Source organism: Pelodiscus sinensis, chromosome 5, assembly GCF_049634645.1.
Source record: "Pelodiscus sinensis isolate JC-2024 chromosome 5, ASM4963464v1, whole genome shotgun sequence".
NCBI classification, from domain to species: Eukaryota; Metazoa; Chordata; order Testudines; family Trionychidae; genus Pelodiscus; species Pelodiscus sinensis.
In genome coordinates, this window is record NC_134715.1 from 117924840 (window position 1) to 117939455 (window position 14616).

Genomic DNA, 14616 nt, shown 5'->3' on the forward strand with positions numbered 1-14616 from the left:
AAAGTTATCTCTATATAACATTCCCTGCATGGTGGATTCATTTTCTTTTTTAGGTCATGCATCTGATTACAGCTAGGGAAGGAAAGAAAGGGACCGTAGAGCTTCTATTCGAGCACTCTAGTGTTTATCCCCAGTCCCTAACTGAACTGCAGCCCGATCTTCTCTTCCTCACAGCAACACAATAAATCCACCAGCAGTACGGGTAGATGGACCCCTCCTCCTTCACTTTCCTGAGCGCCTCCCCTTTCACTTGCTTGAAACAGGACACACCTCTCCAAAACTGTTGGCTAGTTTCAGCTGCTTATTTGCATAGACTCCTCATCTCCAATCAGCAATTGCTGCCTATTTAATATGCATAAAGCCGGCCACTCAGTAGGCTGGGGGCCGGGCCACCACGTGCTGTTGCTAAGCTTCGGCTTCTAAATTGTTACTGTAGTGGCTGGCCTATCAGGGAGAAGATTCAGATCTGTCAACATTCTGTTTCCAAACCTGAGGGAGCTTGTTTTTCCTGATTGGTTCTACTTTGGAGCTAAAGCCCGCCTCTTTTTAGACATGCCGTCCATGATTGGCTATGTCAATCGCCTGTCGCCTGTGTGTCAAATGTAGGTTGAGAGAGGTGGTTTATATAGGGGACTTGGAAGTCCCCAGCCTGTGAACTCAGTGCAGTTTCTGATGCTTATTGCCTTCCTCAGCTGTTTGAAAGGCAGACAATCAGATACAGAGTTTGATAACTCAAAGAACACATATAAAATGGAGCTGAACTCTCTGTTAATTCTTCTGGAAGCAGCTGAGTATTTGGAAAGAAGAGACAGAGGTATTCAGAAAAAATGACTAGCAGGCACTTATAACATTTAACTCTCTTTGTTGCGTGGGTATTCGGACGCCCTTTTCTCCGAGTCCACATTTCCTTCACCTGCACAAGTGCCCTATGTTTTTGTTAGATGCACTGCAGAGGGGGCAGAACAAATGCAGTTTTCTTGCAATTTTTTTAAACAAACAAGCTATGGCTCGAATCGGTTTGGATTGTATGTATGTTGAAGTTTTCATATATGTTACATTGTTGTGTGTTGCCGTTTGCGATTGTATTGCAGTTTTCCCCTTTCCCTTGTCAAAATGTTTCAAGATTTGCATGATCTAGCCATGTTTTACTGTTTACTTAGATGATCCTCCTATTTTGGCACTTTTCGTTTTGTTGTGTTTCTTTTAAAAATCCGGAATAAAAGCTAAACAAATCAACCAACATTTTGTTTTTTACCCTAGCGTTCCTGCAAAGGAGGAAAAAATGCATGGAAAAATATATTGCCACTAATGCTGACTTTGTCCCTAGAAGCAGAACATGGCTATGCATCAGTGTTACCCTTCGATAGTGACTATTCCAGAAAGAAAACAAAGGCAGGCACCCTGGCCAGAAAATCCCAGAATAACAGGTAAAAGCTGTACCATCGTTTTCTACAGTGAATTAGCAACTTTTCCTATATGTGTAAGTTTATGTGCAGCTCATAGATGTATACAAATAATAACTAATCCTGTCGCTTAGTTCCCAGTAGTCGCCATTTTTCCCCTGTATGGGCTTGGCTCTGTTTTGATCTCTCATATAAACACTGCCACGCGTACACCATCGCCTTAGCACTCACTGCCTTTCTGAACCATCTGCACTCACGCGTCTTCGCCTGGTTTGTTTATGAATGTGCGCTGTTTTCCCATGCATTTTAAAATAATAATCAAAATCCTGACTTCCCTTGCATGACACTAATTCCCTCCCAGGACTTATTTACAATCTCTTTATTGCTGCGAGAGCAAATACAGCCTCCAGTTGCAGTGTAACGCCGGGATCTTGATGAGGGGAGAGTGGGGGGAAAGGGATGAAAACGTGGCTCCAATTATACTGGGACTTTTGTATGCATTTTAAAATGTTTCGAATGAACTTGACCTCTGCGGACGGTCTGAGGCATTTTTGCCCTGGTCAGTGCAGCAGCTGCCTGAGCGAGTCGCTCCGCATGCAGCATTATTACAATGCATAGTTACATTATGATCAGCTGCTTTTTGTTTGTTTGTTTGTTTCTTGCAGCCACTACCTGTGCTGTGATCACCATTAGCTCAAGGTTTCTGCGCAGCCTCCCTGCAGCTTTGTTTGGCTGACCAGGCAGTGCTCAGAGTGCAACTGTCTACGTGCAGAAGGCTGTCTTAAAGAGACAGCGCCTCCTCTTTACGTGGGAATTCCTTCTTTTCTTGCACTTTATGTTCTTGAGGGGGGAGGAGACCAGATGGTTCCCTCCTTCTGCAGACCATTGGTGCTCTCTGCTCTTAACAAAATGACTCCTTAAAAAAATTGTTGTTGAATATGATGAGCCCTGCAGAATAGCCTAAAACAAACAAAACTTGCATATGACATTTTTCAAATGAAAGGAAAGTTGGCAAAATTCTTTGATCTCACTTACTCCAGCGTAAATGCTGCAGAACCCCAGTGTAGTCAGTGAGATTGCTCTGGATTTACACTGGTGAAATGGGAAAGTAGAAATCGGCCCAGTCATGGATATTAAAGTTTGAAGATATGAACTAAGCAAAAAGCAAACAGCTTGCTCAGAAAAATACAAGATCACAATGAGCTGTGTTTGCAGTAACCACTGCAGGGAAATGTGCTTGAACACGATTGAGGGGAATAGAAGGTGTAAATCCTTCCCCTGGCCATCCCTGACTCCAAATAGCGATGAATGCTGATATTTCTGGGAATATACATTCAGGAGTGGGGGGAAGTAATAGTAAAATTGGTTACAAAGATACAATATCAGTTGATTTTTAAATGTGAATTACCAGGAATCACAGAGGTGCCTAGATTTTGAGACACTGTTCATCTATATACATGTTACCTCTGAATTTTTTGATAAAGTAACCATATTGTGCAAAAGCAGTTATTTAAACAGGATTCTAGGGTTTCAATTCTAATTCTAGAGTTTGTGGATTTGCTCCAATCCTTGTTTCTTGTACGGAAGAGAGAGAAATCTGTATTACTTGGGGAACCTTCATTCCATCATTTCCTTTCTTGGGTTTCTTGCTGTCCACAGCAAAACAGTTCTTTGAATTTTTAGCAGAGGATATATAATCTATCAATTTCAGCAGAATTAAAAGATTCCTTGTTAGAGGTTTGACGGGCTTATCAAAGCCAGAGCACACATCATTACTGACGGATTGTCTGATATTTCTCCTAATATTTTTTTCACTCTAATGCTTGCCACGCACACACAAACGCTTTTAAAAAAATGCATAATGATCTTTTTATTGTTTTATTACCAGCTTTATTTGTTACAGACTAAAAAGGGCTCATTCATAGTGTGTGTGGGATAGGGCAATACCTCTGGAGAAGTAGGTTCAGCCGTGGCTAAGGCCACAAATTCAGTCTCCATGTTTAGTTCACCGTGGATATTTGTCCACATCCTAAAGAAAACAGCAATCTCTATAGACAGTCTCTATAACACAGACCGACCCATGGCTGGAAATAGCAGGTTGTTGCGATACGGGGTTGAGGTGCATTGGCAGAGGTGTTTGAGCAGTCCTACATTGTGCTTGCCTACAACATGCCTGTTTTTATCTGTTACTTAAGCTCGTAGGTTCAGATGCAGCTTTATTTCAAATGTATGATCCCAAATTCAAATAGTACCACCTCTCTTATTCATTTTGGGAGCATAGGCGCTGGTGCTAGGGGTGCTCAGAGTCTGCTGAACCTCTTGGCTTGAAGTGGTTTCCATTAGATACAGGGTTTACAGTTTGGTTCAATGACTTGTAGCACTATCCAAATTGTTCCAGCACCCTTGTTTGGGAGCAAATGTCAGGTTATTCGGTTGTCAGGTCACAGCCTCAGAGTGCATAGAATTTGAATGTATTGTTCAATTTGATCATGCAATCAAATCTTTATAAGCAGTTCAAGGGATTAAGAAGGGGCTAGACAACTGGCCAGATTTCGGACGATCCTGAGTGGAAAAGAATAAAATTAACTAGTCAGGCAACCCTTTTTTGGCTGGTTTATTTTAATCACTTTACAGAATCTCAATGCATGGATAGGTGCAGGCATGATTGGGTGTGAATATCTGGAGGGCCATCTCTTTGTGCTCTGGAGTTGTTTTTTTAAAAGGTGGGGGGAGGGCGACTGCATATTGCAAAATTGCAGAATGTTATTTTTTCAGTAACTTGGTTATTTCTAAATCCTATTTCTTCTAGAAGTCTCAGCAGGTTTGAAAATTAACCTTTGCCTATATCATTTGAGCACAAATAAAACACATAAACAATTGTTTTTAAAGCTTGAAAAGCATCTCTTTCATGCAAGGATAACTCCAAAGTGGGTCACAGAATTGTATTGAATTTAAAAAATTAAATTAGCCTCTGGACTGAGAACAAGCATGAGAAATTTCAATTCAAATCTCTCCTCATACTTAAAAAAAAAATAACAGGCAATTGGACACAGGTTCATATAGGGAAAAAAATGTTTCTTCAGCCACAGCTGTGACTATTAACAAAAGTCAGCTCACTGAAAGAGTTCATATTTTGTATATTTTTGTTTGTTGATGTTTTTGTTTAAAATATCACTCGGTGAGTTTTAATTTTATGTTGCTATAGAAAACATTTTCATGTTACTGTGAAGACAGCAGAAAATGTTGCTTGATGACATTTTTGCCCCATCTCTGTATAAGAAATATTAGTTTTTAATAGATTGATGTATACATTTCCTTATGATGTCCAGTCCGTTGCCCTTGAATCAGGCTATATTTATATGTTCCCACTTTATACAAAACAGACTTGAAAGGGTTTTTTAAGAAAAACTTCTTTGTGTCTATGGCATTCTCTCCTAAGGTTCAGAAGTGTTTCCCCCAGATGCTTATTATGAAAATTCCTTAGTAGATTAAACTGGATTTTTGGTTTCCAGTCTGAATGGATGATTCGAAAAAGGTGCAAGTTTGTAATTGATTTTTTCTGGGGGAGGGAAGATAAACCCATGTCAGCGTCTCTTGTAATGGTGATAACTAGACATTATTTGGCCATTGTGTAGTAAATGTCTCCTTTGGATAGAGTAATAATAGTAGTTCCTAAAAGCAATACAGTGGAGCTTGTTAAAATTATTGCTAATACACAATTGGAATAAAATCAGGCTAGAAAAAATTCAGTTAGTAGAGTTGTGCCTTGGAGGTTGCAATGTTAAATTTTCAAATGTCTTTCCATGTAGTACAGTGAGTATAATAAAATGGATGTATTACAGATGTCTGCAGTTTGTTAAGAGGGAATATTTCACAGAAGCAGAAAGTCAAAGAAGTTCAGAAGATTACTTGGTTGCAGAAAGTCATTTGTAAATAGGAATTCACTGTAGCTTGCAGATAATTGGAGCTTTCTTGTTTTGTTTCCTGTTTGTGATGCCGACTTAACAGAGATAAGCCTATGCATTTTTGTGTTTATATAAGGGGGAAAACCGGTAGCCTGAACTGACCCCCTTGTGGACAGTGGCCCACAGCACAGTACAGTTAGACAAGCCTGATTCTCCATTGCCTGGTACTTTGTGCAGTCTCTTATCACTGAACAGTGGGTGTAAAACACTATAATTTATCTTCGCATGAGTGTAAAAGACCACAAAGCAGCAGACGATCAGGCCCAGTGTGTGTTCTGGCCAATGAAAAGATAAGAAGTAAGTAAATATGCAGAATAAAACCTTAGTGCTCGATCCCTGACTATTGGGGCACAGTTAGATTTACTGGCAGAGCAGGAAACTGGAAGTCTGTGAAGTAGCCTGCTTGGCCTATTAATTTAGAAGCCGATGAAAAAGAGGGGAAAATGAAAGCAAAACTTAGATTTATAAATATCCCCACTGCCTTGATTGAAACTAATCAGTATTTATATTTGATATTTTATATCAATGGATATAGTTGTGAACAATGTACTGTGCTCTGGTGAAGGATATATGTGCAAAAGGATGTGGTGGGTCAAAACTGCACGTTTCAAATGAAAATATTGTTTAATGTCTCCATTGCTTGTCTGTCACTGCAAACCAGTCTGATTTCTGTCTGACACTGCTCTTTGCAGACTAGAAGTGTGTGAATTGTTCAGCTAAAATTCTTTCAGCCAAAAAATGCAGATTTGGGTCAAATGAAACCTTTTGTGAATTTGTATTGACTTTGTGGTGAATTGTTTGGTTGCATTGGAAAAAAAGGGGGAAAAACCCTTCAGAAATGTCAAAAGCAATCGTTTTGACATTTCTGAAGTGTCTCATTTTGATTTTTTCAGGCGAGGTTCATACACCAGAAATAGTGATGGTGTCCCTCTTATAACCATTAGCTTAGTACATAGGGAAGTAACCTGGGATGACTGTAGAGTCCTACTGTCTCTGGCCAATGGCTATTAAAGTACAGATTGTACCTCTAAAATCTGGGATTCTCTGGTCCGGCAACATCCATGGTCCGGCACGCTTCAGGGGAGTGAAGACCCGGAAGCTGGTGGCTCATTTGGGCTGCAAGGTGAGAGCCAGGAGCCGGCCTGCAGCTCAGTTGGGCTGCTGGAGTTGGCGTGCAGCTCAGCGGGGCTGTGGAGGAGTGCCAGGAGCCGGCCTGCAACTCAGTTGGGCTTCAGGAGTTGGCTTGCAGCTCAGCGGGGCTGCGGGGGAGTGCCAGGAGCCAGCATGTGGCTCAGCTGGGCTGGGAAGGTGTGGGAGCTGGCGTGTGGTTCAGCTGGGCTGTGGGGAAAACCAGGAAGTGGGGAGAGGAAGCGGGGAGAGGCCCCTGAAATGACCACCCCGATCTGGAAAAATCCCTCATCTGGGACTAGTCAGGTCCTGAAGGTGCCAGATCAGGGATGTCTAACCTGTGTTTCATATAAAATGGCACAGCTCCAGTGCAGATGGACCTCTAGATCCAGAAGGAGTATTTTAGAGTTTGGGACTTATTTTCTTTCATTTATTAAATGACAGTCTGAGAATAAAATAACTCAAAATCCAGACTGCGGAAAAACAATGATGTGTTTTGCACTCTCTGAACTAAGTGTATCCTTCTTGTTTATTTTTTTCCCCTAGGAAAGTGAGTCCTGAAGGAAAATTATCTATATTACTGAACGTATAAAGCAAATAATGCTAGTCATTCTTCTGCTCTACTCTGCGCTGATTAGGCCTCAATTGGAGTATTGTGTCCAGTTCTGGGCATCACATTTCAAGAAAGATGTGAAGAAATTGGAGAAGATCTAGAGAAGAGCAACAAGAATGATTAAAGATCTAGAGAACATGAGCTATGGGGGAAGACTGACAGAACTGGGCTTGTTTAGTTTTGGAAAGGAGAAGACTGAGAGGGGACATGACAGCAGTTTTCAGGTATCTAAAAAGGTGTCACAAGGAGGAGGGAGAAAAATAGTTCTCCTTAGCCTCTGAGGATAGGACAAGAAGCCATGGACAAGGGAGGTTTAGGTTGGACATCAGGAAAAATTTCCTGTCAGGGTGGTTAAATGCTGGAGTAAGTTTCCTAGAGAGGTTGTGGAATCTCCATCTCTGGAGATATTTAAGAGCAGGTTAGATAGATATCTATCAGGGATGGTCTAGACAGTACTGGGTCCTGCCGCGAGGGCAGGGGACTGGACTCAATGACCTCTCAAGGTCCCTTCCAGTTCTAGTGTTCTATGATTCTAGTGCTGCATTAATCAAATACATCTTGTAAGTTGAGGAAGTTTCTTATGAGGAAGTATAGTATGTATGACAGCAGCAGTCATTATGTGTTTTGTTTAAGTCACCTAATGACATGCAATGTCAGACCTCGCTCTTACATACAGATATGTCATACAAACTCTACAGTCTCACTAGAGTCAGAGTTCTGCATACAGGACTGCGCCAATGCATCCATTTGTGGAATCCTAGCCTTTTTCCATAATATTGGCAAAATTCTGCTTTGAGGTGGAACTAAAAGAGAAATAGTTTTAAGAGTTATGATGTGATAATTAAAGAAAAAAAAAGGAGGGGAGCAGTCAGACTCAAAGAATGCAGATCTGAGGTTGTGTTTTAACCACTCAAATATCAGGTAATCCAAAGTTCATCCCGGGTCTTGCAATGTGCCCAGCTGCAGATTGGTATGCTGGCACCAAACTCTAATAAAGCCAATTGAGACCTTAAAGTTGAAAATGTATTCTCCTTCTCTCTGTATGTCTATTACATTGTGTAACTCCAGCACATGCTGGTCATCAGCAGGCAGAATTGAACCTGTGTCCTCTGGAGCATAGTACATGAGCCTCTACCACCCTGGTGTCTAACCAGTTCTGTGCTATAGTGAACTAGCCACACTCAACTGGCTAAAAAGTTGCATGTGGCTAGTGTGTTGGATTCCACGGCTCTGCCACATGTGTCTACTACCAGAGGCTGGAGAGCAGACTGCTTATTCTGTCTCTGTAAATGGTTTCAGTGCCACTATATGGGACAGTACACCACACCCAGGAGGTGTGTGGGTTACAATTGCAGACTCTTATTAGATGATCACATGCTGTTTCCTAAATAATACATTGTCACGTTTATTTGTGTGCTTTTCCTCCATTGTGGATATATGCATGTAGCATCTTGTGGGGCTTACCACTCTGTTCTTGTGTTTTGGCCTTGCCTAATATTTCTTAAATATATTTTCAATGCTGACAACACACCAGTATTGCTAGGCATCTCTTACCGTCATTTTAAGCACACTGTCCATGAGACTGCTATAATAGACTTGGGACTTAAAATATTGGGGGCAGCCAATGTTTGCACTGCAGTAGTGCCTGGCACTTACAGGCTAGATTATGATGTGACACAAGAGGAAGATGGAAGAAGTGAGTGGAGAAAGGAGGGAGAAAGATGAGCTAACAGGAAAGCATTCAAACTGCATAATGTTGTGCCCATATCTCAGCTCACACCTGCAGAGCCAGTGCAAATTGATAAACAGGGGTTTTAGCCTTTTAACCTTAATTTAGATATTTCATGGCATGTGGGCTTTTTAACATGTAGTCCTAGCACATCACACTAATATGATATCTGAAAGGTAACTTTCTAAAGATACTTTTTAATAGGAAAAAAAGATGTGGAGGGGAGTTTTTGTCTTCCCTATTAAGAACTCTGCTGGTTTATAAAATATTACAATTAGAGAATGTAAATGCCATACTTTAGAATTACTTGCACAGGGACCCTTTAGGTGTTGCCATTCCTCACTCAGACAGTAGTAGAAAATATGTGCCCCTTATCCTTATTTGGTAATTTGCTTTTTAAAAGAATCAGAGCTTAGAATTTCACACCTGGTTAATCATTATTTAATTACTTGGTACTAAGTTTCAGAGTGGTAGCTGCGTTACTCTTTAACTGAAAAATCTTAAAAAACAGCGAATAGTCCTGCAGCACCTGAGAGACTAACAAAAAACATAGATGGTATCATGAGCTTTCATAGGCACAACCCACATCTTCAGATGAATGAAGTTAAGGGATCCAGGGTACAAATAAATAGCAGAGAAAGACAGGGAATGTGGAGGCGGAGGGGAAGGGAAAAAATGGAGAAAAAATATTGTCAATTAGAAGCTAAATGATGCTAATAGAGTGGGCTCTTAAGTATTCTAAGTGCCCAGTACTTACTGTTTATGTCATTAGGATGTGAAAAGTAGCAGCCCAGCCAGGTCAAGTTTTTGTTTAAACCTCTAGTCAAGGTGTCAAACTTGTAAATGAAAACCAAGTTCTGCACTTTCTCTCTCCAGTGCTGCTACTGTTGAAGTGGCACATCCTTCAGATTCTAGGTGCACAAGTGCAGTTACCAAATTACCCTATCCCGGGAGACCATCTTGGTTATGACAATCTTGTGGCTAGCTGAGAAGAAGGAGGGCTATTTATGTGGTCCACTCACTAGGTTGCCCCTCACTAGTGTAATAGGTCGCACAACTCTAGTGACTTCCAAAAAGTTACTGTGCAGTAAGGATGATGTAGCCCAACACCCATTTAATTAGCTATGTAAAACAATTTACGTGAACAGTTTTCTCATAATTTAAGTAGGCATGCTTATGAGAGCTTTGGGAATCTCTTCCTACTGAAAGATGATTTCCCTCTATGTATGTCTCTAGTGTACTGTTAACATGGACTCTTAGGGTACGTCCACACAGCAACATTATTTTGAAATAACTAAGTGTTATTTTGAAATAATGTTGAAATACTGTCAAGCTGGAGGATTTCTTACTCCGACTCCTGTAACCCTCATTGTATGAGGCGTAAGAGAAGTCGGAGGAAGAGTGCTCTATTTCGAAATAAGTGCTGTATGGACACTCCTAATTTCGAAATAAGCTACGCAATTGACGTAGTTCAATTTGCATAGCTTATTTTGAGTTAAGTCCTGCTGTGTAGACACACCCTTACTGAGTTTTAGCTGAAATCCCCCCACCACCCACACAGAAAAACTTTTAACTGAAGTTTGGAGGTAAAAACAGGCCATTCTGCCCCCCCCCCCCCCCCCACCGGAGGTTGCTTTAAGCCTGGTCTAGCTTAATTGGCTAGTGGTTAAATTATAATAGTAGTTTCCAAACTTCTTCTTTTTTTTTTTTTTTGACTCATACAGGGTCAAAATGAACAGGGAAGGGCAAAATTCAGGGATCACTGTCCTTCTCCCTGTCACTGCCACATCCTCCTCTGCCTGCAGAAGGGCACTGGCGACCTGTGGCCGTTCCCTCTACCCTGCCATTGCCATTCTAATTCTGGCCGGGTGGAGCGGAGAGGCCCTGGGGGGAAGGAGAGGGTTGGAGAGTAAGCCTTCCCCATATTCATCCCACAATGGCAGCTTCTCTCCCACAGGCTGAGCCCATCTCCCTGCTCAACCTGGTCCAGGAGGCCACAGTGCCACTTAGATTTGTCCCAGCTGCCTCGTCTTCATAGTGAAGGGAGGGGGCGGGAGAGAGTGGCTGGGCCAAATTTGACTGAGCACTGCTGTGTGACCCCATTTCCTGGGTTGCAACACCTGAAGCAGGGCTGGGCCTTGGCCTAGGGGACAGGAGCACTGCTATGGGGTAAGTGTAGGGAGGTCTGTCTTTTCAATGTCTCTAGGCCTGGGCCTGTGACCTCTTTAGGATCTTGTTGCAACCTGCCATTAGGGAAACACTGGGTTAGAATCCAGGCTCAACTTTCACTTGAGCTGGAACCTGCCCACCTTGTCGCTAGCATGCCTTCGAAATCCCTGATAATGCACCAGCACCTTTCCCACAGTTACTGCTGAACAACTGACGAGTTTTCCTGCAATTGATGCCATTGACTGGGAAAGAATCCTAGAGAATTTCAGCTCAAAGAAGTGTGGAATATGCTGCAGGGGCAAGTTCAGCAATGATGAAGACATGGTTATATGGAGAGGTTTTATTGTGGGGTTGTCACACTGGTTGGTTTGTTACAGGGCTGCTTTTTTCCCTGGGAGCTAAATTCTGGTTTTGGGAGGGGTGAAACACAACTACATAATCTTATGTGATAAACTGATAAAAATCTAGATCACATTTTTATCTTAACCACTATAGCTCAGGTTATTTTTAAATGGTTTTCACATGACTATTTCGAGCAGAAAATAGTGTGCAAATGTATTCCCATCATGTTGCTTTATTTGATATGGTGTACTTAGTTTAAGATTTAAAATATTAAGTAAAATGTTATTCAAAAAAGGTAACAACTCATACACGACCTGTTCAGCTCTCAGTAACATTGGTGGAGGGGTTTTCATGGAAGTCTGGATTGGGTTTACAGACCCTGATCTTTCAAAAGTGTACATATCGTTCCATCCTGATCTGAGGAGTCCCATTTAAATCAGCACGTAAATGTCTGCAGGATCAGAGCCATAGTAGGTAGACTTGGACCCAAAGAGAACCATTTCTGGGTCTGATTATCAGTGATTACATGATCCTTGCTTTGTTTTCCTTCTGCAGCCTGCTGGGTACATTGGTTGCAGTGTTCACATCAATAAGAAATTTTAAGTACGCTGCAACATCTATGTGGGCGGTTTGCTTAAGAGCCAGTTACATGTTTCTGTAGGAACTATGTATGGTACTCTACTGCACCTGGTAACTCTACATATTTTTGAATGGTCTGTGCTCTTTATACCTAAGGCACGAACAAAAGCCTCTGCCAGCACATCGTACATAGAATCAGGCTAGGTTTCTAGCACTGTTGGAAAACTGATTCAACATCTGCTTGCATGGATCTTGATGCTGTAATGTGTTACACCATAAAAGCTGCTGCCGTCTTCATATCCATGATTTTCACATACTGGAATAATAAAAATCTATTTCCGTTCTGAGAGAACTAGAACTACTGGTCCAGGAAATGACTGTTTTTGTAACGTTAACAATAATTTCATCTTAGAAATGTTTTTAATTTCAGTTGTATAAATAAATATAATTATTGTTTCTGTCTGAATCTGTTTTTTTTTAAACAAAGTTTTCAATAGTAGCTCAAATTATTTTTACAAAGGGAAAACAGTCCTAAATTCATGAAGATTTTTTAAACTTTTTTTTAAAGTTCTAGATTTCTAGATTTTTAGTGAAAATAAAGATGCATCTTTTCTGCTTTAAGACTGATACTCACAGTTACTGCAGCTGTCAAATTATTGTGTGTGTGTTTTTTTTTATACAAAATTACATAGCTTTTTTCTACTTTCCTAAGATTTTCCCAGAAACTTAAGTTTTGAGTTTCTTCCTCCTATGATTTTCTCCCCCTCCCTCATTCTTACAGTTCTTATATTGTATCAGTAAGATTGATTGCGGCTCTTGTTTTGTTTTTGAGTTTTTTTATTATTTCTTTTCTCAATGGCTGAAAATATTGTGTGGTTTGTTTCTTTTACCACTTGCATCAAATTAAGAGGCAGAATACTGCTTAGTAACTAAATACCCTCCACTAAACTTTTTTGTATAAACTGTAGTCTCTCTGTGCAAAAAGGTTTACCCATGCAAATGGAGTAGGTACGTATTGTAGGGAAACAAGTAAAACATTTTGGCAGCTTGAAGATGTTCAAAAGCTATTTTAAAAGCAACCAGTTTAAAACATAAATTGCATTAAAATCCATGTGAAGGCTAGACTTTAGCTTATATTATGTTTTAAAATGCAGTTTTAAACATCTCTTTTGAAAGACATAGAGGTGATGTTTTTAGCTATGCTAAAATCCAATATTCATTATTATTTTTTTTCTATTTTTTAATAGGTCATCACACAACGAACTAGAAAAACATAGGTGAGTCATGAAAATAAACTGTAATGATCTAGAAAAAGCATTGTCAATGTTAGGATGACCTTGTATAGACAGGGATATGCTGTTTAAATTGTGTTCTGAATGAAACATCTACACTTACAGCTGATTAATACTGTACATATAGAAGCATAATTTAAATATGAATAATTTCTCTAGTTGTTAACTCTTAGGTTTTATTAGTAATAAATACAATAGAAATTGAGATGTCATGATTAAGATGTATGGAGAATCTTAATTGGGGCTAGAGAATGAGCAGAATTACTTTACTATTTAACATTATTTAAAATAAACTTATGTATTACAGAGGGAGGATTTAGTCTTGCAACTCTTACCTTATATAAACTCATGCATCGAGAGGATTCTGCTCGTGCCTGGACACCAGGGCAGGAAGTGTTTGCTACGCTTTGAAAAACTATTATTTATTAATTAAAGAGATTTGCAAAATCTTTAGGCCTATAATTGTAATAGCTTCTTCATGCTTATGGTAACAGCAGCACATGCAAAATTGTGTATCATTTTGAGGTCTGGACTTTTTTTTTTAAAGAGGTTAGGCATTCTAAGGCATTTACTTCAGCTGAAGGCAAAGTATGCAAACAAACTATGGCAATATAGAATAGGTGGCAAATATGGCTTGTGAGATTGTGCACACAAATCTGGTGCATGCCTCACACTAACAAGGGTGTGAATGATAGTTAGACTCTTAGGATGCATCTACATATCACAGTTATTTTAAAATAAATGATAGTTCAAAATAAAAATGCGAGCATCTACACAGCAATTCTGTTATTTTTTAAATACATTCAAAATAACAGATGGCTTATTCCAACTTCTGTAAACCTCTATCCATGAGGAATAGTGCCTATTCTTAAATAGCTATTTTGAAATAGCTGTAGTATGGATGCTCTACTGCTGCTATTTCAAAATATCTCCTCCCCAGGGCCATTCAAACTAATTACCTCCCTCCCCCAATTGCCTCCTGAGGCTGTAAATCGAGGTAGCACGTCCACGTTAGGGAAGCCTGCCTCGGACTAATTTTGAGGCTTCCCTGTAGTGTAGACACGCTATTTCAAAATAAGCTATTCCAGAGTATTTCTTCCGGAATAGCTTATTTCTAGATAAGTGTGCAGTGTAGATGTACCCTCACTGTATTGCATCCAAAAGGAAGGGTGATATTTGTAACTCTGACATTTTCTTCCTGATCTATCTCAAAATAGTATGAAGTAACTTAATCACAATTTTGTATTAAAGTTCATGTCACCATGCTTTCACTTCTTGTTTCATCCTCCTTGTCCTTGATGTTCCATTAAGTCTCCTAGAACTCTTCCCTATTGTGTCACTATCAATCTGTCCATGAGTATCTGGTTCCCCCATTCCTCTTTTATTATCTCAGGAG

The 14616-nt window shown here is 40.2% G+C and overlaps 1 protein-coding gene across 4 annotated transcripts in view; it reads left to right on the top strand.

The window, feature by feature from the left end:
* Nucleotides 1–605: 605 nt before the first annotated feature.
* Nucleotides 606–14616, top strand: part of MXD4 (MAX dimerization protein 4) — a 57600-nt gene continuing 43589 nt past the window's right edge. The window contains exons 1-3 of one of the 4 annotated variants that reach the window (XM_006134720.4): nucleotides 606–814; nucleotides 1331–1427; nucleotides 13176–13205. In XM_006134720.4, coding sequence (XP_006134782.2) covers nucleotides 673–814; nucleotides 1331–1427; nucleotides 13176–13205 — 269 coding nt within the window. In that variant the 5' untranslated portion in view covers nucleotides 606–672. Of the gene's footprint in view, nucleotides 815–852; nucleotides 1030–1260; nucleotides 1428–13175; nucleotides 13206–14616 lie in introns of those variants that run through there. The other 3 variants (XM_006134721.4, XM_006134719.4, XM_025190503.2) reach the window with 3 other exon arrangements.